The 27,353-nt window shown below is 41.1% G+C and overlaps 2 protein-coding genes across 3 annotated transcripts in view; both read left to right on the top strand.

Annotated features, from left to right (window-relative positions):
* The first annotated feature begins 2,180 nt into the window (after positions 1–2,180).
* On the top strand, positions 2,181–17,019 carry stard15 (StAR-related lipid transfer (START) domain containing 15). The gene is made up of 6 exons (XM_010866430.3): positions 2,181–2,651; positions 12,757–12,904; positions 13,414–13,517; positions 14,023–14,140; positions 15,310–15,362; positions 15,615–17,019. The coding sequence occupies exons 1-6, from the start codon at positions 2,505–2,507 to the stop codon at positions 15,834–15,836; spliced, it is 792 nt and encodes a 263-aa protein (XP_010864732.1). The 5' UTR covers positions 2,181–2,504; the 3' UTR covers positions 15,837–17,019.
* A 900-nt stretch (positions 17,020–17,919) lies between these two features.
* arap3 (ArfGAP with RhoGAP domain, ankyrin repeat and PH domain 3) overlaps positions 17,920–27,353 on the top strand; it is a 28,438-nt gene continuing 19,004 nt past the window's right edge. Inside the window, exons 1-5 of one of the 2 annotated variants that reach the window (XM_010866429.4) lie at positions 17,920–18,543; positions 25,079–26,232; positions 26,338–26,375; positions 26,626–26,702; positions 27,216–27,286. In XM_010866429.4, the coding sequence (XP_010864731.2) occupies positions 25,181–26,232; positions 26,338–26,375; positions 26,626–26,702; positions 27,216–27,286 (1,238 nt within the window). In that variant the 5' untranslated portion in view covers positions 17,920–18,543; positions 25,079–25,180. The remainder of the gene's footprint in view (positions 18,544–25,078; positions 26,233–26,337; positions 26,376–26,625; positions 26,703–27,215; positions 27,287–27,353) is intronic. The other variant, XM_010866428.4, reaches the window with a different exon arrangement.

A 27,353-nucleotide genomic window follows, 5' to 3' on the forward strand; every position in this document is an offset into this window, starting at 1 on the left:
TTAGTGTCGCATAAATAATAAAGATGCCTGTCTGTGGCTTTGTTTGGCGTATGGTGCATACGTCATCTAATTAGCCTCATCTTCGCGGGTCTTTGGACCGCGGTGGAAACGCACACAACAATGGGCTGAGGGAAACCTTCAGTTCCTTGAAAAGCAGTTCCTGGGATTCAAAGTTCTGGGTACTTTTTGGTGGAAACGCAGGGACTGTTTTGGGGGTAAAATGCAGTTCCTGGTTCTAGGCCCAGGTTCCTGCGGTGGAAACGTAGCGAGTTACTGGAAAAGTTTCTAGTTCCTGGGTATCGTTCCTGCGGTGGAAACGCGGCTATAGAGGCCACTGAATTCTTGGGGACTTCCAGTGCTGCAGAATTTCTTTGGTACCCTTCCCCAGATCTGTGCATAGACACAATCATATCTCTGAACTCTCTAAACAATTCATTCAACCTTATGACTTGGTGGATGCTCCATGGGACCCAACAGTGGGCCCTTATATAGACAAGTGTGTGCCTTTCCAATCATTTGAATTTACAACAGCAGGACTCAAACCAAGTTGGAAACAGGATGCAACTGAACTCAATAGTAAAAGCAAAGGGTCTGGATAATAATGTAAATGTGATATTTCGTTTATTTTTTAATACAATTGCTAAAATTACTTGCTAAATTTAGTTTTTTTATTTTGCTTTCTGATTATGGGGTATTGTGTGTACATTGTGTAGCAGCCCTTGGTACTTCAAAAATCACAGGAGAGTCTCGACAGGTGCTAGAAGTTTATTTCCTTTTTTGTTTTTCTGGTTGCACCAACTCTGTTGCACCTCGTGACACTGTGAAAACTTGCTCCACGTACCAAGACTGCGAAAGTAAAAGGTGCCTGATGACTTGTGAAAATCTTTATAGCCAACGTCGACAAGAAAATGTGTGGTTCAGTTGGTAAAAGCGTGAAAGATGCAAGCTTCTAGAAAACGTGAGCTGAGATTATTGAACTCTTGGAACCTGTTGACCTCATGATCTCACAGCGTGTGTGGCAATTACTATACCTATCCAAAATCTTAAATTGTGTGTGTGTGTGTATATATATGTGTATTATTTATCTTAAAGCTAAGGTTAGACTATGCCAATTTATGTGGACATTTACACATTGATGGGGAAAAAAATACGAATGTAGTCTATTTTAAAATTTGCCTGTAACATAACAAAATGTGGAAAGTTGAAAGGTTCTAAATTATTTCCAAATGAACTGTATTTCCCAATGCTCTGAATAATTTACATTTACAAAAGTTGTATTAAAAGAAAATCTGTTTTTCCTACTTCAGCTAATATTTTTACTGTGGTCCAACAGAAGGGCCATAAATGTGCAGCTCGATACCAACACTACACAGTTGGGATCAGGGGCTTGTCCTCAGTTAATTCTTTATGTAACTCCATTCTGCAGTTCTGCTGTTTTAGTTCATGCATTACTTGTACTTCACTCTTATTTGACCAAGTATATTGACTAAGAACAAATTCTCATTTACAGCTCCAGGAGCATTTCCAGTTATTTGCAATTGCTCACAAACAGAACAACATATTTTTGAAATTGATTGGTTACAGTTTACACCTAAGACAATTTAGATCACATAAATGGTCGAAGAAACCAATTGGTTGGGCAAGAACCAGAATACAACTGAGTAAAAAAAATTTTTTGTCATTGGCTTTTTAATATTCTGATTTGTTAGAGATTTTCTAATCTCTGATGACTTCGTTTTACATCACTTTTCATACTGAAGTCACATAAACAACTGCAATGAAAGGAGTCTGAGACTGACAGTGAAATTACATTTATTTAGTTTTTGACATTTAAAGGTTTAATTTAAAAATATTTAATTGTTAGTAATTTAGATGAATAGTGGGCCTAGTGAATAGCCAGGAAAAATAAACGTCACACAACTGAAAAAATATATTTAACAAATCAATGTACATAATATGCTTAATGAATGTCCTAATTTAGAATGACTAATACGTGAAAAAGAGTTAAATAATAAAGGGGTGATTAAAAAGCCACGGAAAACATATCCTGTAGCCTTAGTCATATAAGACACCTGATATTGTTATGGATCTGGAGCTAAATCGTTTTTTGTGTGTTGTGTTGTCTATGGCTACAGCGCTCTTACGCACCTGCAATCCGGATATCGGTAACATCACGCCTACTAACATCCACGGTTGTGATGAAAGGTGGGGGCGAGGACGTACGAGGGACGCCACAACGTCAATGCACCTGCTGAAGTAGATGACAGGAGCAACAGGACTCTCCGGGCAGCAGTTCTCTTGTTTTTTTGATCGTTTCATTTTAAATTGTTATTTTCGAACCTCATTTGAATGTTCACTTTGCGTTTATCTATCAGCTACAACATCGAACATTTGTGAGAGCACAACGAGAAAAAGATCAGTTGAGAAAGGGATTACAGCTATCTGCCTTTCATCAGTATCCAACTGATTCATTTGTACCATTATTTCAAGGAGGGTACAAGAAGATGCCAGTTCAGATACCGGACGATACAGACTTTACCTCTTTCAAGGAACAATGTGAAAACCACGACGGTTGGACAGCGCGCTACAACAAGGGCAGCGTGACGGTTTGGTGCAGGGATGAAGAGTGTAAAACTGTACAGAAACTAAAGGCAAGTGTTGCTCAGCAAAAACCTCTAGTGCGTCTAGTGTCGTGCTTAAAGGAAAGCACTGCACTGCGGAGAGTGGAGTGGAAGTGTGAAACTCGGGTTTACAATAGAAACCTACTACTGCACTTCCTCAAATAAATGTAGGCTATTTAACTGAAACAGTTCTAACCTAATTAATGTCGGCCGATTATTTTAAATCAACTACAGCAAATCTACTGAAACGTGATATATATTTACATTAAGAAACATCACTTATGGCATCGACCAAATTCTTATTTTGTCATTTGCAAAAAAAAAGAAATATATATTTATTTTACTAAATGCGAATTTAAGTTCTCCAGATTTAAGATCCAGAAAGGTGCCGCGCATGTGCGGGATTATTGTACATTGCTGCTCATGCTACCAACCGTTTTCAACCCGCACAATGATCTGATATCATTGTCTGTTCTAGTCTATACCGGTAAACTGAACATAGCTAGATGATAGCTTCACATTCCTGCTCAAGCTACTGTGCTATTGATGGATATTACCTGTCTGCCAACTTTGGGCTCGTTCCACTGCTCAAAGGTTGCTGCCATCTGATCATGTCAGATCTTACAATGGCTGGATAGTTATTTTAAGTATCAGCCAAAAATATATATAAGTAACCTATTAGTAAAACCATTGGTTGATGCTTGTGAAATCTGAGCAGGGGAATGCATAATTTGTCTGGTGTGCTCCTGCAAGTGCATGTGGCCTGTGACTAAATTAACAGCAAACTCTTTATTAAGGCAATTTAGAAACATTCCATCAAACAAAATCAATTTGACAAAAAAGCTTTTATTTTTATTCAGCAGTCTATGCTGTAAAATGGGCCATTAGCTGTGCCTGACTTTTAGAAATATACTTATTTTATAGTACTTTGTGTGAACTTTCAAAGGTCTTCTTTCCTGGGACTTGTGTTTGATGGGTCACTGTACTCGCAATGACAGGAGCGGCGGCACACTTCAGTAAATATGGATCCAGATTGTCAGCGCCTAGTGATTTCTTAGACTCTATTGCAGATAATGCAGATAAGACCTCACTTTCTGAATCTAGGTCCAACTATCCCTTAAAATGTCTCCTCTCAAATTTTCACAGTAACTAGCAGTTTCTATTTGTAGCACAAAAAATTGGTCTCAGGTGGGGGGGCTCAGATGTGGGCCTGCAAACAGTAGCTTTCCAGATGGATGGTCGGCCAAATACTTGTGCCTTTATTAAATGATTCCCAAATTCAATGAAAGGGGCAGCAATTGCAGAAGGTGGACTACTTGAATAATAGGCAAATGCACAAGTTATAAATAGTGGATTCACACATACAGCTCTGCCTGGTCTTCTCCTTATCTGGGTTTTAGGAGGAAGCTGAGAATTGAGGACGCTAAAAGAGAGAAATGTTCAATTTCTTAGAACAGAGCATTCTGAAGGATACCAAATGTTGTGCACCTGTTAGGCAGGATTCAAGGAAGTGGCAAATGAACTAAATTCACAACATGAATACCTACCCTTCATTGCTATATTGGAGAAAAAAAATACCTGTGAAGCGCTCTAACCAAAAAGGCTACCAGTACACTGTTGCTGGTCCTGAAGCCACTCCAGCGTTGTATTGGAGTGGTATTTGTGCTTTGGGTTGTTGTGGTAAATGATACGTCTTTACCAGATTTATGGGATGGTGTTCCCACTAAGGCCCTTCTTGCCAGATGGCCAGCTCTACCATGGGAGTGGGAAAGGGAGGATACAAGTCGTGTCACTGTTTGAAATTCAGTTTTGTAAAAATTGTAGGCAGGATTCTACATAGTGCATCTTTAAAAGGTCAGTGTTTGCAATGTATTCTCCATGTTGAAGTTAAGTCCAACAACAATTTGCTTTCAAACCACGGTCAGTAAAAAGAAAAAGATAATATATTTCATAGCAATGTAGATGGAAAGGTGACTCCCAGACTATTCAGTGCTTGTTTAATCACTTGAACAGTTTTGAACTGTGCTATTCTAAAACTGGCTGGGTAATGCTTCTTGTAACCTTCAATGAGCTAGCTGCTCCTTTCAAAAGGAAATGTTTATTACTTTTAAGAAGCAAAATTCTTCCATGTTTGAGTGATGTCATCTACAAAGATTTGATCTGATCCCAAAATATTATTTTTGTTTGCACAGTCTAACATTTCTTCTGGGTGTGAGTACGGGGTCATCATCTGGCTTAAGGGGCCAAGTGCTCTAATTCTTCAGTGTTTTATCAATGTCCTTTACCAGCTGCTTTATTCAGTTGTAATTGTATGTTTAGGATATCTTTCAGATTGTCACTGGCCACCCCAGGGTAGTCCATGTGGATTTCGGGGTCATTATCCCACTCAAAGGCCCACAGAGTTAAAAAAAAAAAAAAATGCTTAAGTTACTCTGTTTATATTTTTTTGTTTGTAATGTCTACATTTAATGTTTTTGTTAAATTGTAAAGTTTATTTGTCTTTTCTGTCTTTTTCATTAAGTGTCTGACCCCAGAAGACTAGCCGTTTCCATGGCGTCAGCTAGGGAGAATCCATATTTACAAAATGTACATCCTTCAATGGGGGCACTATTTTTGGACACTGTGTTTAATATTGAACTCCAAAATAATATAGACACTTGTTAGGTATCCAGTGCCAGAGGCAACATAACAACCCCACAGCATAATCAAACCTAGCCGATCCCACAGCATTATCAAACCTAGCCGATCCCACTGGCTTATCATACTTCCCCCATCCCACAGCATTATCAAACCTAGCCGATCCCACAGCATAATCAAACCTAGCCGATCCCACAGCATTATCAAACCTAGCCGATCCCACAGCATTATCAAACCTAGCCGATCCCACAGCATTATCAAACCTAGCCGATCCCACTGGCTTATCATACTTCCCCCATCCCACAGCATTATCAAACCTACCCGATCCCACAGCATTATCAAACCTCCCCCATCCCACAGCATTATCAAACCTCCCCCGTCCCACAGCATTATCAAACTTCCCCCGTCCCACAGCATTATCAAACTTCCCCTGTCCCACAGCATTATCAAACTTCCCCCATCCTACAGCATTATCAAACCTCTCCAACCCACATCATCATGAAATCCTCTTCATGTCTGATTCAGTGGAGGGTGTTCTTTTCATTTAAATCATTCATTCCATTATCAGTACACACAAAACTGATCTATATCCAGATCCTGTGGTATGAAAACACCAGTTGGTGGATGGTACACCAAAACAAAAAAAGAATTAGAGCTATTTGCGACAAATGACTGATCTAAATTGCCCATGGAAAGATGCTGAAAGCTCCTTAATGGCTACAAGAAGAATTTGTTGCCAAGTACTAGCTCTGGGGTGTCTATAATTGTGTCTATGCCATTTGTTTTTCTAAATTAAAATGTTTAATTAAAATGTAATAATAGTTCAGCAATGTTGAACACCCATGACAGAATGTTGAGAACAAACTTTTTAAGTTTTCAATGTTGTTATAAACATTGGATAAGTGGGCAGACATACAGGGCCATACAAAATAAGGTCTGGTGAAATGAAATCTGAGAAGGTTGTAGCTTATTACATCCTATTAGTCTATACATTTTACCACATAGACTGTGTATAGTATGTTCATTTTTCCTGTATTCCTGCAGGGATTTATTCCTGCAATTGTCATTGCCTTTACCTGCACTGGTCCAAAAGGGATGAATGTATTTCTTGTGTTGATTGGAGGAAAGAAAATACACACAGACCACATTTAGAAAGGATGTGCAATTCTAATCTTTATCCACTCATTTATCTTTTGACGAATCAGATCAGATTGTTTTTCATCAGAATGTTTTTGATTGGTCTAAATACCAATACAAATATTAGTATTGGCCAGCTTTTTAAACCTCACCCAGCGGAGGCCAATGTAACTACTGAGATGCACCTTTTGACTACTGCGGGACATGAAGCCAATCCATGTTGGTCAATCAATCAATAATCCAATCAATCTAATGTGTTTCCAAATCCCCTTAATATATCATCAGTTATTCCCAGGTGTTTGGTTTTGAGAGGATCTCAAAGTAGGTGAACTGCAGTTTTTTGTGTTCCTCTGCATTTTCTCTGACACCGCCCCCCCCCTTTACATTAACCCCACTGCTGTGTCGGCTCAAATACACCTCTCCTACACTGTAACATCAGATAACTGCAGAGATTTCTGGTCCTGCAGTAAATGCTGGTGGAGACGAGAGTAGTTTCAGGATTCAAGTCTCATTTGGTGTTCAGTGAGTGAATGGAGTTGTGATGATGTAATCATGACGGCCAGAAGAGTGGGAGGGGAGGGCACTCGTTAACAATGACGGCAATGATCATCAAAATAATTAGAAAGTGAAAGCTTACATTTTTTATATTGTGAGGATGAAACTATTACATTTAGACTGTGGTGAAATCCTCTACGAAGAATAGAGAGATTTCCCGACCTGTTGTCACTTTACCAACTGCATGTTGTTCCAAGGTTTGGGTTAAAATGCAGAGGTTTTCCAATTTTGCCCAGGAATGTGAGCACTGCATAAATACTCCTGGGTAATTTCCAAAGCCTGTATGTCCCAAATGTCATTTTCCTTTATTAAACTTGCAGCCGAAATGGAATCCTTCTTACTTAGACGACATTACGCAATATGTATCGTATCACCCACAAGCTCTTTAAGGGGTGCCTATGTAATACTGTAGGCCTACGTAATACGTGAGACTAGGGGAGGTGTCCATGCCACAGCAAGAGCATCTCCGGTGCCCTCTAACACAGTCTGAGGTCTCAATGCAGGGCCGTGGCCAGGAATCCTGGGCCCCCTGAAAAGATATACAGTTGTGATCATAAGTTTGCATACCCTAGCAGAAATTGTGACATTTTGGCATTTATTCTGAAAATATGACTGATCATGCAAAAAATATTTTATTGAAGGATAGTGATCATATGAAGTGATCATATGAATTTATTATCACATAGTTGTTTGGCTCCTTTTTAAATCAGAATGATAACAGAAATCACTCAAATGGCCCTGATAAAACATTTACATACCCTTGAATGTTTGGGCTTTTTACAGACATAAAAGGTGACACACACAGGTGAACTAGCAATTAAAGGTGAATTTCCCACACCTGTGGCTTTTGAAATTGCAATTAGTGTCCGTGTATAAATAGCCAATGAGTTTGGCGAGCCATGGGGAGCAGAAAATAACTGTCAAAAGACCTGTGTCACAAGGTAATGGAAAAGGATATAAAAATATATCCAAAGCCTTGAAAAATGCCAGTAAGTACTTAATAAGAAGTGGAAAATTCAAGGATCTCTTTATACCAAGCCAAGGTCAGGTAGACCAAGAAAGATTTTCGCCAAAACTGCCAGAATAATTGTTTGGGATACGAAGAAAAACCCACAGGTAACCTCAGGAGAAGCATTTACTGCGCCTATGCCACAAAAAAGCCTGGTTACAATATGCCCGACAACACCTTGACACACCTCACAGCTTCTGGCATACTTGGAGTGACAAGAACAAAATAGAGCTTTATGTTCACAACCATAAGTGCTATGTTTGGAGAGGGGTCAACATGGCCTACAGTGAACAGAATACCATCCCAACTGTGTGGTGGTGGCTCAATGATGTTTTGGGGTGTGTAAGGACTAAAGATACAGGGAATCTGAATATTGATGGCAGCATGTTATCAGAAAATACTGGCAGACAATTTGCATTCTTCCGCACGAAAGCTGCGCATGGGACGTTCTTGGACCTTCCAGCATGACAATGAACCTAAGCACAAGGCTAGGTTGACACTCCAGTGGTTTTAGTAGAAAAAGGTGAAGGTTCTGGAGTGGCCATCACAGTCTCCCGACCTTAATATCATCGAGCCACTCTGGGGAGATCTCAAACATGCGGTTCATTCAAGACGACCAAAGATTTTGCATGACCTGGAGGCATTTTGCCAAGACGAATGGGCAGCTATACCACCTGTAAGAATTCGGGGCCTCATAGACAACTATTACAAAAGACTGCACGCTGTCATTGATGCTAAAGGGGGCAATGCACAGTATTAAGAACTAAGGGTATGCAGACTTTTGAACAGGGGTCAGTTAATTTTTTCTTTATTTTATGATTGTGCCATTCTCTTATGACCAACAGTTGAATGTGAATCCCATAAGAAATAAAAGACATGTGTTTTGCCTGCTCATTCATGTTTTCTTTACAAATGGCACATATATTACCAATTCTCCAAGGGTATGCACACTTTTGACCACAACTGTATGCCTGGGCCCCCCTAACTTATAGACATCATTGACAATATCACAATCAGTGTGCCCTGTCAAGACATGGGTCCTGTGAATCATATCCACCTTTTCCCGCTTTAGCGATAGCCCTGCCTCTGTGTAATGTTGTAGTTCTATGTGAGTCTAAAGAGTTTGCCTGAGATTACTGAAGGCCCTCTGCTTTTGCTAAAGGGAGACAGCCATGCCTTTGAAGAAGCCTCTATGAGCACCGGCGTCACAGCAGAAAGGGCAGAATATTCAAATGTGTCCTATATAAGACCAGACCCGTGTAAAACCTCAGGTCGATTTCTCCCCATCAGGAAGGAAGGACAGCAAGCTGGCCAGGTCTCTGAGGCAAGGCGATCTACCAGCACCCAGGAAAACATCCTGAAAAATTAAGAGCGGAAAGCTGGGGTAATTGCTATTAGCAACTAGCGACGGCGAAACCTGAGTCGCTCCCCAGCTGTCGGGCCACAAGGGTAACGACCCTTACTGAAGAAACTTCACCTGACCCCCCCCCCCAGTACCAGGAAAGGGGTCAAACAAAGAGGGAAAGGGGAGAAACCGGGTACGGGGATGGACGAAGGGGAGGACAGGTTGATTGAGAAAAATAAGTTTCGACACCCAGAATGAATGGCGACAGAAAAAGCGATGACAGATAGGTATACCTCACTGTATAATGTATGAGCCTTTCCGGGGCAGCGATGCGCCTCTTGGCTCGTGAATAATAGAACACAGCACAGAGGCACGGACAACATTCCATTCAGAGAGACCTAAACCTAAACACGCCTTGTTCCAAGGACATGGCCAACGCAGTGGAAATGATGACCCACTGTAGTGCGCTGGGCTTTGTTCCAATTGGCATCCTGCTCCCTTTATGATGCACTATTTCGGACCGCTGACTCTATATGGGCAATTCCACTGTCAACCTGAGGGGCTGAAAAACAGAACGAGTCATTTCCAAATGCAGCCGTGTTCGCTGCTGTCGTTTAGGTCTATACTTAAAGGTGCAGAATTTATTTTATTGGCATATATGGGAAACTACGTGAGACCTGGCCATAAGGTGTCTCAGTCTCAAAAAATGCATTTCAGTCAATTATTTCTAATGGCATTTTTACGTGATCTAATAGGATTAATTATTTAAGTGCATATAGCTTACAGTCCTACTGGTTCTTGACATAGTTAATTGTATTCATAATGTGCATAGCTTTTCCATTCACCAAAATGCGTGTGCTTCAAACATTTACCTTTTTGAGTTTTCCCGTCAACTAACTTAAATTCACCTATGGTTTTCACTTCACCTTTTGATGGTTACTTTAACTTCACCCACTGACAGTCTCCTCCCGGGCAAACAATGAATACTGACTAAAGCTGTCAGATCATGTTAATCGGGTGTGGCCAATGGCAGTAATTCAAACAGTTGTGTGTGTACAAACAGTGAACAAAGGTAACCACAGATGGGAGGTGGCAGTGAGAGGAGCACTGGGCACCTACAGCTGAGTTAGCAACAGAGTAAAAACTAGGACAGAATACTGTTTCTTTAGCCACAGAAATGTTGGTTCCAGGAAGAAAAAAAACCCAGCTACAGTAAATTATCATGACATCAGCGGCATGGGCAAAAAAGGGATGGGAAATATAGGGTAATACCCGCCAAAAAAGTCTGGTCAAAATTCAAATGGTTTTGATACATAAAAATAAAATAAGTCTCGTCTAGGGTGGTCCAAGTGTCTAAGCTTTTGACTCACATGTACTGATGCAGCATGATTTTATTTCAGCCTACAGCTATTTGAGCACACTCTCCTCTGTCTTTACCTGAGACATACAAACTTAAAGATGTTTGCTAAGCATAAAAAACCTTTTGAAAATCTTATATGTTTCATGAAACATCCGATTTACATATCCAACATGCTGGGATTTAAAATTGTGTCTTTTTTGGTATACTACCCTCAAGTGCCTGCAAAACCTAAACAAGTGGAACTGGAATTGCCCACATGTCTCTGATCGAAGCATTGCATTTTGGGAGTAGACATCCCTTTGGGAAGCAGCCCGGTAGTCTGTAGGTCAGTTAAATGGTGAACGACAAGCTGTTGAACTCAGGCCTGGACAGAGAGATGTGCTGGTGAATTATTAAAGCAACAGCAGTGGCGTACTGATTGAGTTACATGGAGCCATTTGCTAGGTTGACCCAATGCACAATATCTGCTTGTGTTGCAGCTGACACGCAATACCGACAGCACTTTAGTCCAGACACTGATCCAATACCGACAGCACTTTAGTCCAGACACTGATCCAATACTGACAGCACTTTAGTCCAGACACTGATCCAATACTGACAGCACTTTAGTCCAGAGACTGATCCAATACCGACAGCACTTTAGTTCAGACACTGATCCAATACTGACAGCCCTTTAGTCCAGACACTGATCCAATACTGACAGCCCTTTAGTCCAGACACTGATCCAAAGAAGTCATCTTGTGTGCTTCGATTTAGAAAGGAAGGAATGGAAGCGGTCCATAATGCTTTCCAGAGCCCTAACCACCGTGAACGGCATATCTAGCCTGCTGTACAAATCTATGGGACAAATGAATTTAATGTATCTTCTCTGTTCTGTAGTTCTCATATCACGGTTGAATCTTGCTACTTTGTTTCATAAACACATACTCACAGATAGTACTGCCATTCGTGAGCTGTTGCTATAACACAAATCCAAATAACAAAGATCCTAAAATCTCTTGTGGCATTTTCATGGTTAAAATGATATTCAACTTTTAGTATTGGTCATGTGCAGACACTGAATGCAGCGGAAATACTTGTGTCGTTAGCTCCTAACAGTGCAGATGTGTGTGTGCGTGTGTGTGCGTGTGTGTCACTGCTTTTGTGTGAGTAAGAGAGCGTGGGGGAGTGTGAAGGGGGCTTCTACATAAACCAAACGTCTTACCATCTCACTAAATCATTCCTCCGTCAAACCCAAACATATTAACAGAAGGAACGGCTAACTTTAAGGGTTATGCCCCCAGATACACAACACATTCACCGCAGTGGTGCAGCAAATCATTTATATATTAACCAGCTATCGTCAAGTTACACATTTCCTTGTTTCCATTGGAATATAAAGGCTTGCATTTAGATAATCTTGCAGTGCTTTCACACAGAAAACGTCTAGTAGTGTGTGCCGTGCTTTTCCATATGAGCTACTCTGGAACTTGTAGCCAGACCTGTGCTTTAATATGATACACACTACTGCCTGTTGTTAGTGTGTAATTAGAGGCTTATCCAAGGAGCCCTGCATAAACAGAGAGCATTAAGATGCATGTGATCATACGTACTCAAGGCAGCACGTGATATACAGAATCATTCAGCTAACATAGCTCAGATGGCAAAGTAACGGTTCCTTTTTCATTTCTTAATTTCCTTCTTCAGATCACTCCAGTATCTACTGTTAGAGTGCTAAATACGACTGTTAGATATATAAATATTCAACGCCCTTAAATTGAAAAGTTGTTGTTGTGCTGTATTCATACATTCACGCTGATCTGTGATTAACATTCTCAAGTGAGACTGTTGTAGCTGTAGAGTAGAATCTCACTTTAGAGCATGGCACTACATCAATCTCAGGTACTAAAGCTTGTTCAAGTTTGAATCACACTTAATAATGATGATGTTCTGTTATTTATATACTGTTAACAATGTACTTTGAATTGGCCCTGTTCCTATGTAACTACACAGTAATAATTATATTACCGTCATACCAGTTACACAGGCATTTATTCCAAGGTTATTCGTTTGTTTCGTTGAAAAAAATATTTCAATTTCCGTATTGTTCCAGATGAGGATAGCGTGCAAGGACGTGACCGCAGAGACACTTTACGATGTCCTTCATGACACCAGCTACCGGAAGAAATGGGACAGCAACATGATTGACACCCACGACATAGGACGGCTCACTGTCAACGCGGACGTGGGGTATTACTCCTGTAAGTTAGCGTCACATTGTTTATTGATGATAAGCCTCCTGGAATCCAATCAATATTCAGGACACCAGTGTAAACTATAGCAGGGGGACAAATGGAAGGTTGCTATGACTCATCTGACACTCATAGTGTGTGCGCTCATGTATGTGTGGGTGTTTGTGCTTTCTTGGTGCTGCGAGACAGATATTATGAGAGAAATACTTGTAGTAGACTAAACAATGTCCGCCGCCAACTGTGCTTTGTGAGTTTTATGGCTTAACTAAATGTAACCGCAGTTCATTCTGTACGGCTGCATTTAGCTGCTTGAACACATGTACAGCACTCAGAGAACTGAGCGTCCCACATTTGGCAGACTTAAAGCACTACTAACTAGCAATCTAACCAGGCATAAAACCAGACAGAATAGATTAGGTGGTGAGGCAGTTAACTAGAGAGAACTCTGTATAGACTTGCAAAAAGAATGCTACAGTGAGTGGTAACGTCTTCCACTAAAAGGAAGTTCTTTTTCATAGGGAAGTGTCCGAGCCCCCTGAAGAACAGGGACTTTGTCACCATGCGTTCGTGGCTTCCGCTGGGAAATGACTACCTGATTATCAACTACTCTGTCAAACATCCGGTGAGTACAGCCAAAATGCTATCCTCACACACCTTTTACAGGCTGTCAATGTCATATATTGACATGTTGGCATTGGTACAGATTTCCATAAAGACAACCAGCTGTCACAAAATAATGGATTGTTCACTTTTAGAACACCCTCCCTTAAATAACTAAGAGTTTAGCATTAGTCTTATTTTGTAAAGTAGATATATACAGTATGCTTTATTACAATCTTCATACAAGCAAGACCGACCGTGCTGGTTTCTCTGTTCGTCTTAGTATAATAGATAGATGCCGTCAGTGTTGTTTTATCGCAAAAGGGCCCAGTCCAACAAAAACAATCTGGTCAACCACTGACTGTACAGACTTTGTTGTGGCTTGTAACCGAGGAGGTTTGGGTCAGTACAGAGAACTTTAAAATAGGTCACAGGTAATAGAATCATATCAACTCCTGGATGGTTTCATTTGCAAGTTCTAATTAATGTCAAGGATACAAACTCATGAATGGTCTTGTGTCTTCCAGCAATACCCACCCAAAAAGGACTATGTCAGGGCAGTGTCCCTGCTGACTGGCTACCTAATCCAATCTAATGGAGCGAACTCATCCACTCTGTATTACCTGACCCAGGTTGATCCCAAAGGTAAGCCTTTAAACTGGATATATTAAGTACTGTACAGCTAAATAATGTGCCATGTTTTGGAGTTTACAGGGTAGCTCTATGCTAGTCAACGCTATCTGGACACAGTGAAACACTGTGCTTCGGGTGCCAGAAGAACAGAGCTTTGACTGTTAGTGTGTGTTACGCCATTCCAGTCCAATGAAGCCCCCTTCCCACTGAGCTGGGGGACCAGTTGAAATGGGTCTTTGTGTCTGTATAAACATGGTAACGAATCACACCAGATCACACACACAAGATGACACACTTTATGGAAACAGATTATGCTGTGGGACCTACAGGAGATGTTTTTAAGATGTTTCGCAAGCTGTTTGATTGCTTCTGCTTTAACTCAATGCTTTGCAGTTCAGTGCCTAAATCGCATTTGATGCAAAACTGCAAGCCAACCTATTCATCAAGTGTGTGTTAGTTAATTTATTTCATTAATTTTTTTTTTTTTACTTAGCCTTCCGCACGGCCGATTACAACATTGTCTCATGCTATGTAGTTGGATCAATGCATTTTCATTGGGAGTTGTAATCATGACTACATGTGGTCTATATCATATTATATCATATTATTACAGCTCAACTTTAGCGAAGGTCTGCCACACACAGACACACACACACACACACAGTGTTAAGACAGAGTCAGGAAGCCTGGGATGGCCCTAGGACCAGTGAACCATGCACCACCACTTCAAAAAACAGACATGTTTTATGAATCTGCTGATGTCATGGTTTTTCCATACTGCTCCAAGCTACCCCATTGATAATTAATGCCTTCCGTTGGTGGTGTGTGTGTGTGTGTGTGTGTGTTTGCGTGTGTTTGCGTTGCTTTAAATGTAAAATCTTAAACTTGCAAAAAAACTCATGGCACAACTCTGCCAGCATCTGTACTAAATAATATTTACAGCAAGATTAGTCTTCCAGAAGGACATGGGAACTGCATTCACAGGAAGCCACCGTTTGCACCCTGTTATTATTTCCAATGTAATGGCTAGCATTATTTCTCATTGTTGCATTGTACTCACTCCATGTTTACATTGTGTTTAAGGCTCAGTGAAGGTTGTCAGTGCTTGTTACCTCTTGTTACTGTGTTGCCGTCAAGAACAAAAAAGATAATCCCTTTTTGCGCTTTTGATTGGTCTGCAGGTTCCCTTCCAAAGTGGGTGGTGAACAGAGTGTCTCAGTTTGTAGCACCCAAGGTAATGTTATAATAATCAACAGGTTTTGAACTGTTTTCCATCTCTGGTTTGGGAGGAGAGAAATGGTTGGATACCTCTGCCTTCATGTATAGGTTCAGGAAGTAAGTGTGCTTTCCACGTAATTCAAAGCCCAACAGTCAACATACTTTAAAGGCCCCGCTGAACCTGCTTAAACATTTTTTTGTAATTTGACTATACTATTTTTGATAGCCTGGAACATCAGCCTGGCCCTAAATGTCTGTCCTCCCCCAGGCAATGAAGAAGATTTACAAGGCCTGTCAGAAATATCCAGAGTGGAAGAGGAAGCACAACCCTAACCTGAAGCCGTGGATGTATCCAGAACAGAACACCTTACCGTGCATCAGCGTGGCTGATCTGACGATACAGAGGGCTGACTCACTGGAAAACATTGATGAGAGCAGCCTGAACGAGGAGAAACAAGCCCAGCATCACAGCGATGATGAAGAGACCTAGGCTTACCCAACGAAGAGACTGTTTGTACATACATTTGTGGCCCAAAATCAAATTGGCCCTTTTGACCACATTTCTTAAACACTTGTGGAGAGGATTTGAAAGCTGTTAGAAATATGGTAGTACATAAAAATCTCTTGAAAAGTGCATAGGATATAGGCCTAAGGGTCAATTTGAGATAAGGCTGTATTGTGCGCGAGTGGCTATGTGTGCGTGTGTGTGTGCACGAGTGCGTGCGTGTGTGTGTGAGAGAGTGTGTACAGTACACATGATGATACATCTATGACTTTCAATAATTTTGATCTGCAACTTTACTTTGTTTTCAACCCTCAACACTACAATTCATTGTTGCATTTAGATGGTCATGTATAGCTATACATCAATCAGAGGAGTTCGATAGGGTATATAGATATAGCATGACACATTGGAATATAAAATTCTATGGAAATTAGCAACGTATGCAAAGTGGCCTTCAATGAAATGCTATATAATATTTAATTGATGAAGATAATAAGTTGACATATAATAATTATCTGTTATTTGTTAGAGCAGTAGGTCAGCTTTGATCGCTCACTTGATTTTCCAATGACAATGATGTACTTTAATATTAGGACTTATTCTTCCTGATTCAAAATATCATTTGTTTTATGACCCGTTGTCCTCACACATTTGTATTTTGTATGTTTTATTTGACGTATAGATTTCCTTTTGAAGTGACATATAATACCATATACCCAATCTTGCCGTCTATATTATTTCCAAGCATCTAGTGCCTCCCAGTGGCAGTAACAGGTCAAGACATTTCCTCATTTAACGATATTCCGGAAGCCATGAGTGGTCGTTAGAACAATGGTACATTGTTAGTCTTTTTAGGAAGCGAATTAGCATAATACACAAAGACAAGTGTAATTTTGTACAGTCAGTGAGCCAGTGAAGATTCTAATAGCTGTCACTGGAGAAGACGGGTGGAGAGATGGCAGCGTGACAGCGCCTAGTAGGTAGTACAAGCCCTGGGCTCCCCCACCCGAAAAACAGAAAAAAGATTCAGTCATAATGGTTATAACCTCAGGGTCGAGAAACTTGTTTAGCTGTTGAAATGTTATCAGTACAGTTCTGTTTTGTCTTATTGTTCCTTACTGAGTTTTAAACATTTTGTCTTTACTAAAAAATAAAGTTATTATTAGGAGTATTGTGTGATGGAATTATTTAGTATTATTGGTGAACGTGTCTTCTAAATTTTATTAGAGCAACTTCACACATTTTAATGCACAGAAATTAAACTATTCTTGTCCCTGAGTTCTGTTGGTTAAGAGCATATGTGCAACTCCAAAGACGTGGGTTTGATTCCCATAAGGGATTAAACGGGGAAAAAAGAAGCCTAGTCGGTCTGGATACGACTGCTAAACGACGTGTGTTTATTTATTTTTTTGCCATGAGACGGAACATTTTCCATTTTCAAAGCCAATGTCCTGCTATTCAACACCGTTTTGCGAAGACGTGATCTGATAAGGGCTAGTGGGTTGCCCGCACTCCGGGGGTATCTAGGAGTGTGGGACTGTATGTGAATGCTCAGACCAAGATTCTCCTTATTTTTCCATCTTTTGGGATTTTTGTTTTGTTTTTTCTTTTGATTGTTAACTGAAACGTGCTATAGATTAGCTTTTGGGCTGCACGTTTGCTGCTCTTCGTCGATCAGTTAATGATATGTGGCTGTATCCTTTTGCAGACATAAAAATCCAGCTGCGGGCCAATTCTTGGAATCTGTATTGTCCCAGGCCTTTCCTGTTTCCCTAAGGCAACTTCCTGTCCGCATCAGTCAGATTGTTTTTGAGGCTGTCTTGATTTCTCACACTTAAGATATTCTCCCTGCTTTTAGAACTTCTACGACTTCGTTGGATTCTTCAGACTGACTTCCATTTTGATTATTTATGTAAATATGTAATGTTATTGTACTGCAAACCTACACAGATGATGTCAGATACTTTCTTAACCTTGTTTCGTAAGAATGTTTAGGCTTACTTGAAGAAAGTTATGTGTTTCATGTTGCATTTTATAACTTCTGAACTAATGTGAAAAGTGTGTAATATAAGTTCGGGTGCGTGCGTGTGTCAGGCAGGAAAACGAAGGTTATTAAAATCTGGGACCACACCTTCTTGGTCCCTCCTCTACATCCACATTATTTGCAGCCTGCAGTCTATTAAAACATTGTTCTGGTTTTTGGATCTGTCCGAAACGTCTGTTGGCGAAATGTACAGCTTTCATTTTTTAACTCTTGTACCTGAACGAGTTGCAATTTTAAACGTCTGACCTACATAATGCACATACAATTTACGTTTTCTGTAGGAAATTTCAAATGTAAAAATGACAAGATCTTAAGCCTTATTTCTGAATTTAGATTAGATTAAGATTAATTTTAGATTAATTTGGTAAAGACGATGTAGTGGAGACAAATGTTTGTAATCATTACGAGTAACTTAAAGGTCGATAAGAGAAAGTGAGCTGTTGAACAGAAAATAAATCTCGGCTAAACATCACAGACGCCCTTCCCTTTAAGATCTCCTTGATACTTCTCTAAGTAAACCGTTGGTACAAAGTTGCGGACAGGCTTCCTCTGTACAAGTCATCTGCGCACCCGGTCTCAACTGAGAAATCGAGGGATTAAAGCTTTCTGCTACACGGATACCAACAAAGCGCATCAAGACAGCAAAAGGTAATGATGTTCAGAATATTGTAACTAATATATTGTAACGTTTCAGTGACAATGTTGAACTCGTAACCGGACCACAACCGAAGGCATGTTATTTTGATTGTAATGGACGGCTTAAAAATCGATGTTTTTCTATCAGCTAATTAGTTAAATCATCAGTATTATTTACCTGGGGCAGTATCATACTTTTAACAGTACCTGAATGATTAATTCAGAATTCCATTATATTTAGTTAGCATAGTTGTGTAGAGTACATAATAATGGGGTTCTATATAAGAATGTATTTTTCAAATAAATACTAATTATCTTATTTTGTCGGGTATCTTATGACACCACATGGGCTTGGCATGTGAACCTAGTGTCAATCATTTCCCCTTTATCACATCAGTTGTGCAGTAGGTTATAGAGTTTCCAGAGCGACCTGTAGTTGGTCCCAACCTCCTCGTCTCTGCCAGTTGAGATTTCATATCTGAAACCTAATTGAATCAAGAACCACCTTAGAAATAGTATTGAGTACGTAGGCCTCAGTTGTTATTGTTGTTGTTCAGTCATTATACATAGTAACAGCAACAGTAGACATACGAAAACTTCTTCAGCGCCGTTGTGGGATAATTACCATTAGTATCCCTAATGTACTTAATGAATGTAATGGGATTTGCTGCTAGTGTTCGCCTATTGTAGCAAGACCCAGATGATAGTATCATCTAGGCCTACTGGATGAAGTAGCTTTATTTTTTGTCAGTCTTCGGTTTTTATGTTTTGTGACGCACGGGACCAGAATCACTGACCTTGAAAGGCTTTTCATCTGTCTATAGATAGCCATCGTTATCTTTGACCCTGTTTTAAGGTTTATATATGACAGTAAGTTGCCATCACTTTGTATCAGGGAGCTATACAGTTGGTTATACTTCACACAACATAGATAATATAATTCTGAGCATTCTTTAATGACATGCCTTGGTCAAAAATACAATTACTTCGCAAAGCCACCTGATCCTGCGAGCTAACATTTAAAAAGCGTTTTCCTTTCCTCCTCACGAATCAGTTGTGCATAAACGAACTTATTTCCCACAGACTTTAGATATTTCTGTGAGAAAAAGAGCTGGACAGGATGTCAGTCATTAACGTTGTCTAAAATCCAAATGAATCATAGCTGTCTTTCAGTTAGTTAATTTGGGTGTTATCAGTGTTTTGTGTTTTTCCATCAATTTAGGCTGGGGTTAATTCAGACCCGCCTTAGCTGTGTTTACGTGTTGCCATAAATGTAAAATGTGCAATATACATCACTTGCTCACACTCTTGACCGCATACCTATGAGGTTTTACACAGCACACAAACAATACTGGGTAAATACTAGAATATGGCTTTGATTTAATTTCTCCATTATAATGCTGCCTTGCAGACTTAAATGATCCCAGTAAGAATCTGGTCTAACTGATTACACTACCTCATCTGGGAAAATATATTGTTAGTTAAGGAAGTGCATTGGACATGTAGCTTGTCCTCCCCTGGCTATGGGGCAGGCTACTGCTTCTGTGGGAGTTGGAAGCACAGACAGAATCAGCTTTCCTGTTGAAGTTACGACTCATTTCATAGTTATTTACATACTCAATTACAGTCTGGGCTAGATTATTTTTTCCACTTACCACTTTGGTCATGCAACCTAAACATCTAATCAATGAGACCATCTTTAGTCAAGTATATGCAGAAAGACAGAAGAAAAGGATCAGAACGAGAGTATTCCTTGTTGCAAGCACTCCCCTAGCTTTTTAGTTGGTAGAGTATGGTGTTTTCAACACTGGGATATTGGGTTTTGTTCCTGGAACCACCCTTAGTCATGCTTGCATACATTTGACCAAAGTCGCCTTGAATAAAAGAGTCTACTGAATCATTTTGGAACGGGGTATCAGTCAATACTATTGTAATAGTGTCTTTTTTGGAGTACGGTCTGTCTTATAAAACTGTTGTCTGTCCTCTAGCGCACATTGACAGGAAGAACAAGTCGCAGAGACTCTTGATTTATGTGTCTAAGTTATGAGTTGCTGGGAGTTTGCCTTTTTTCCTACCCTATCTGAGCAGTAAACATGTATTTAAATCCAAGTTTGTGTGGGTGTGTTCAGAAGAATATCCATCTGCATGGTTTCAAAGCAGTTTCTCCCAAACAAGTGTTGTAGTCACATCCTCCCGATCTGAGACAGAAAGAGACAGCGAGAGAAAGACAGCCCAAAATGTGACTGAGCTTGTTTGCCAACACACACACACATCGCCACCCGTGCATACACAACGTCTGTACTGTTATCCGGACAGCGCGGTGGCCATAGCTAGCCTAGCAGTGAACAATGACATTGTGTCTCACAATAGTCTTTCACTGTTATTTATATACAGCCTTACCACCCCCAGCCAGCCCAGCCAGCACCCTGTATATATCTCAGAGGCCTGCTCCAGTCCTCCGTCCCTCTAAATTACTTTTGACTCTACCTCTTCTCCACTTCCGCTAATTGTTTGACTTGAAGGACCTACAGTTGTTGGAGTTTAGGGACATTACGACCTTGGAAGAGCATGAGGTTTTCCATAGTAACTTGTATGTTTCTTACACAACGTTTTAGTGTCCTTTTTTACCAGATTTGGACTGGTTAGATGATTAGGTTAACATTAATGAGGAGTTGACAGAACTGATTCTGTGCTTATGTTCAGACAGCTAGTGTGATGGACATGCCAGTGAATAAATTACATTTTCCTCAGAAGATGTGTTTTTGGCTGTCACCCACACGTAATTGAGACATGCTTGATTTTCCAAAACAAAACATTGTTTGTTTACAAGATGAATTGGAGTCCTTAAAAAAGAGAGTTCTGCCAATCTCTCTGTACAGGAAGTCCTTCCAGGGCCTGGATTTGTGGTCAGAACGTATGGTGCTTGGCTGTTAACATGCCTTAGTTATAATTAAGATCAAAACCCAAGGAGTTTCACAGTCAAGATGTCAATTTATTTAGATGGGTTTCATTAGAAGCAAAACATGGGTACAACTCCCATGGTAGACCATGAGATGTCACCAGTCTCTCAATTAAAAAACATGAACTCCGTTCTGTAAAAAGTTAGAGAACAGGACCATAAGCTATACAATATTACAATGAGTTTAGGCAGCCCGATTCTGATTCTAAACTTTTTCTTTTATTTTGTATCACCGTGTGATGTCTGGGGAGCTGTAGTTGCAGAACGGTGAAACAGGGAAGGAAGCAATTGTGTACAGGACGTAAAGTGCGTGTGAAAATGTGAAGCCGACTCATTTCATAATAAATGGTGAGTTTGCAATGTTTTAACATCCGACTGTAACAAGAAAGGGTAAGCAGCTGACCAACGTGTGTTGCAAAGGCGCCACGTGACCTAAACACAACGTTTTCGATTTGGATTATGTAATTTCATTGGGAATGTCCAGTGAATAGACACAAATACCACATAGTCTATAGTATAAGGTGCATCATGAGCTTCTCTGCCTCTCAGCACGGCAGATGGGAGCTCCTATGTGAACTCGCCGCTCAACGTGATCTGCTGTCAATCACCTGAGCTCTCGCCACCTCTCCCGTTAAAGAAATCTAGTTTGACGATGTCCCTTCGCCTCTGAGTTGTCTAACCCTCCCCCGACATCAAATACAGAAGGCAGGGCAGAAGGAAGCATCTTTGTCATGTGCTAGCAGGGCTAGAATCCCCCCGTAGCAGGAAAAATCACACCAAATCATTTACTTCTTTGCTGACCCGCTGCCTTTCCTCCGTCATGTGCATTGCGTGTTACCATAGGAGAAGCTGAGGTCTCGGTTTCATGGTGACCCACTACCGGTTGTCTGTCGGTGAAACCAGAGCATGTGCGGCTGATTCGGCATGGGCGTGTTGAATGCAACACAACATCACTGGGGCTAGTACAAGAAGTAAATCTTTGAACTCACAACTGTAGGTCAGTCTAGACAAACAGCTGTGCTAAAAATGTAAACGTGAATCATTGAGGGGATATTTAGTTAAAAAAAAAAAAAAAAAAGAAGAAAAAAAAAAGAGTGGACGTATTAGTCAATTGGAAGCTGGGGGTGTAAGGGGCAGGTTTTAAATGTAGCCAGGAAAGCAGGATTAACATAACTGTCATAAGGCAATGTTAGTGACCATAAAGAGGCAGGACACTTGTTTAAAATCCCACCTGAAAGATTGCATTCTATGCAGGGCGATGTCGCTTCACAGCACTGGCACATTGGGATTTGAGCCCTCCAACATCACTTCCTGCAGAATCTGGTCTGCCATCCACCGAGTGAGCAGAACTGACACTCCTCTACCAGCAGCGGGATGTAGTGGGGAAAACCCCCAACAATTTGTTCATTATTGACTTGTGTGGTTAACTAAAGGATGAATATAAATACATGATATCATCTGGTCAAGTTGTTAGATCTCTAGAATCAAACTTACTAATGGTGTTGGGTTGCAAATTCAGTTCTAGGTCACCATGTTGCAGCTGGAGCTATTCAAGTGGAAAGTGACGGGAGTGACGACATCCTGTCACCCATCCCTCCCTCCCTCCCTCCCTCCTGTCCTGAAGCCTTCCCAAACCTTCCTCACTCATGGCAGGCTTTATCAGCCCTCGTTCATAGGTCTCCTGCCTCTCCACTGCACCAGACCACTTTTAGTTTTTTGAATGTTTTCATTTGGCTTGCCTAGCCCGCCAGGTGGGCCGGTGGTTTAATGTTCAGGGACTTATCTGCCGATAAGCTAAGCTTAATCAAGCGCACAAAGGGTTTGTAATCATATGAAATCTGATTCTTTTTGGTCTGTACTAAGTCTGATTTCGGTCCAGAACCAGTGCCCTGTGTTCCTCAGTGTGTATCAGTGGGCATGAGGCAAAGGTTACCCTCCAGAGTGGAGACAAAGGAAGAGAAGGATATGAGTCATAGACCCCTTTTCATCAGCTCACTTCCTATTCCTCTGTTGCCTTCCTACTGGAGTCTCCTTTTTTAAGGCTAGAGAACCGCTGGGACCCGTTTCCTGAACGCAGATGGAACTTAGTCCTGGATTGTGTAGCTTTTTCCATTCTCAATTTAAAGTCAGTCTTGTCTGGGGCTGGTCCACATTGTACTCCCTGTGAACTGTGTCTGATTATTGTTTGACGATCCAGCTGTAGCTCAGGGCTTTGCATACTGAACCGCTGCTCGTGCAGATTCCTGCTTTTGGAATGTTGTATGTTGGATGTGCTGTGCTGTGCCTCCCACAAACAAGGCTTGTGAAGTACTTCAGTTGGCCTTGAGATCCTCTTCAAGTTGTGTTCTCAAGCTGAGTCATCCGTGGGGATGCGCATAGCCGACCTGGGTTCAAGCACTATTTGAATATGTTGAATATATTGCAAGCTTCATTTGACATGCATGGCATGACTGACCACCTCATAACTACAAACCACGCACCCCTGGCACTCCATGTGGGCTTGAGAAAATTGTTTGGTTTCAAACAGGACTTGAACCCAGTTCTGAGACATTAAAATGGAAGGCATTCCAAGTGTTCCTACAAGGGCTTGAACCCAGTTCTGAGACATTAAAATGGAAGGCATTCCAAGTGTTCCTACAAGGGCTTGAACCCAGTTCTGAGACATTAAAATGGAAGGCATTCCAAGTGTTCCTACAAGGGCTTGAACCCAGTTCTGAGACATTAAAATGGAAGGCATTCCAAGTGTTCCTACAAGGGCTTGCCTACAGCCTTGCCTCAGATGCTGCTGGACCCCAGGACACTGGGTTATTGTTTTTTCTCTTTTCATTTGTGCAACATTATTGCAGTCATCTTGAAAAGGTAAGTTGTCTGCAAATGATTAAATAAAATTTGCAGTTCAACAAATGATTGCTGTTTACCTTGTGTTTTTTTTTCTTTCTACCATGAGTCTGAGTGCTATTTCATAATCTCCTGATCTTTATTGTGAACAAATTCTCACTTCTTATCAGTCTGCAGTGCCAAGTCTCTATGTTTCCTGGCTGTGTTTTCCCATCAGAGCCTAACTTTACAGACCTGTCCTAAACACAAACAATCAAGTGTCTTTGTGGGATCAGTGACTTAAGCCTTTGTTCCAACTCTGAGATTTAAGAATCTGGCAAGAACATGAATGTTGACCTACCGGGGAAGATTCAAAGTGATGCAGTTTCCCTCCATTTTATTGGCCTCCTGTTTCAGTCTAGTGAAAACAGCCCTCTGTCATGGGGCACATTTCTGAAACCCTTCCAGCCATGCGGTCATTGTGCGGTTATGGTTCTGCATACCGTGCATCCCTAAATGTAAATTAATCACCAGCTTTCTGCCTCGTTAAGTGACCAGGCTGACCAAGGATGAAACCAGTTGAGACGTGATCCGAGACAGCCACCCATGTACAATATACTCAAACACACATGGTTGGAAGAAAAAGCTATTGAATTGTATCCAGTATTTCCATGTTTTATAGATGTTCTCCGCCTACAGTGTTACTACAGGAGTACCTCAATATGAACAAATGGATACATAAATAGATGAATTCCTTCCTCTGTTTTACAGATGCAGTGGCGTGTCCAACATCTTTGTGTTTAGGTCAGTAATGGCCGTTGCCTCCTCCGTCGTAGCAGAAGGCCCCGTCCAAGCCTGTGCGTGTGTGTTGTTATGGCAACAATAGATGGAAACACAGACGTGGAGACCCTGTTGGCTGCTATCCACCTGGACAGGTACCTGAAGACCTTCCGCCAGTCTGGCTTCCTCTTGGCCAAGGACCTCATCCACTTAGACAATGGAGCTTTTATCCGACTGGGCATAACTGCCACCGGGCACAGGAAGAGAATACTGAGGCTGGTGCAGCACATTCAGAGGGCAACCAATCAGAAGAAGTCGACATCAGAGCCCTTAGATCCTTTGCTGGACCGCTGTCAGTCAGAGTCAGACATTAACTCACCATCCATCCAATCAGGAGGGCCGAAGTCCGAGCAGGAATGCGGAACGGGTGCCGTTGCGTTTGAAGCATTTAGGAATAGTTCCGTTCCAAACATTCCTTCCATGTTGATGAACTCTGCGTCAGAACAGCCGCAGCAGAAAAATGGGAATGTTACAGGGGTGAAGCCAGTTCCAAAACCTAGAACAGTTTTCCACAGACACAAAGCAGAACCCACCCGCTTCCTCTCGTGTCCGATCCCGCAAGCACCCCTGGAAAAGCAGGTTCTGACTAAGAAACCATCTCAGGAATCTCTCAGCTTTCCCATAGTGGAAGGATTACCTTCAGGTGACCCCGTCAGAGTGGTTTCAGCCACAGAGCCTATCCATGCTCCGACTCCTGCCCTAAGACATAGCCTGAGCCTGAGAGAGAAGAGTTTGAGTGGCGTGTCCGATTCTGGAGGACCTCTTCCTCCTGTTCCTCCTAGGATGAACCGTGGTGTACCGCCAGCCTTGTTTAGGGGAACCACACCGCCTGGTGAAATGACTGGCCAGAACCAGGACCAACCACCCCTCTCAGGCTCTCCTTCCCCTTCATCCTCTTTTCACTGCGACAACACTGGATTTTCTTCTGTGACTGCTTCCCCTCCCGGCTCCCCGATGGAGATGGTCCCTAATGAGATTTATTGTGGCACTTTACCTAGCCCTGTAGCTAGTCGTGGACAAACGCCAGGCAGCGTTCCTCTACCACCACCACGAAATGAGATGGATTCTACTCCTGAAAGAAACAGGTAGGTCAAAGTCAGACTTCAGGATTATTTGAAATGGAAATGTCTGCCAGCATCAAAAGAGAGTAATTTTTTGTTGACCGCAACTTTTGTTTCATGTGTCCGTAGCACTTTAAGTGACAGCTCTTCTGAATCGTCCCACGGAGGTTTGTCTACCCCTCACTTTCTGGGTGTAACCAAACAAATGGATTAGTAAGAGACTAATCAACATGCATCCATTAGGCCTATAAATTACAGCTCTTTAGAATGAGGTCATTAAGAAAGTGGCAAACACTTTGAATTGCTTAGGCTTTAGTTTTTGCTAACAAATTAGCATTCAGGTATAGATTTTAGAAGACTTTATGAACTGTTGTAACAACAAGGCTTGTAATATTTTAATTAATTTCTCCAACACAGTTCTTATGGAGGATCCAGAGGATATCAGTCCATACTGTGAAACAGTCTTCCAGAGACAGCCACTACAACACTCTGAGGTAAGACTTGGAACCATCCTTTACGTTGCCCTAGTACAAATTCCTAATCTGGGTTCCTATAAAGAAAATACATATAAAAGCCCAGAAATAATAAGAATTGTTTCCAATAAAATGTTATAAGAAGAAATCTATTATGAAAACTCAGAAAAAGTTAATTATTGTATTGTTAATGTATACAATAATGAAAAACTATTGTATATAATGGTTCCAAATCATGATAGAAAATGTTATGATAGAAAATGTTGTTACTACTTGGGGTAAATGTTAGGGTGTTCTTCATAAAACCCTGAGGCTTTTCAGGTAAATATCATTTCATATCTGTAATTGGCTCCCTCTTCCCCATCTAGTTCACTTCTGTTGGTCAGAGCCAGAAGTAGGGCCCTATATAGGCTGCCATTTTGGATGAAGCCTGAGTCTGTTATTTGGTTTCAAGAGCATGTCATAGTTCTATTGTCTTTATTGTTCGCTCACTTTGGTTTTCTGGAATGTCTTCCTAATTTTGTGATGTCTTAGGTGGAATCGACAACAAGTGAAGGAAAGACAGGGACAAAAAAAGCATCAGAGAGTCATGGAGAGGATCATGGGTAAGATGATGCTGTCAAGAAGACTGGACAAAACAGATGTTCTCTTTTCTCTCAATTGTTTCAATAT

The sequence above is a fragment of the Esox lucius genome, chromosome 4 (genome assembly GCF_011004845.1).
Source record: "Esox lucius isolate fEsoLuc1 chromosome 4, fEsoLuc1.pri, whole genome shotgun sequence".
Taxonomy (NCBI): domain Eukaryota; kingdom Metazoa; phylum Chordata; class Actinopteri; order Esociformes; family Esocidae; genus Esox; species Esox lucius.

What these genes read in the sequence shown, in the direction of transcription:
- stard15 (XM_010866430.3), top strand. Translation starts at nt 2,505, where the DNA reads ATGCCAGTTCAGATACCGGACGATACAGACTTTACCTCTTTCAAGGAA. An exon ending in GGACGTGGGGTATTACTCCT is followed by an intron (nt 12,905 to 13,413) that starts GTAAGTTAGCGT and finishes TCTTTTTCATAG; the next exon opens with GGAAGTGTCCGAGCCCCCTG. An exon ending in GACCCAGGTTGATCCCAAAG is followed by an intron (nt 14,141 to 15,309) that starts GTAAGCCTTTAA and finishes ATTGGTCTGCAG; the next exon opens with GTTCCCTTCCAAAGTGGGTG.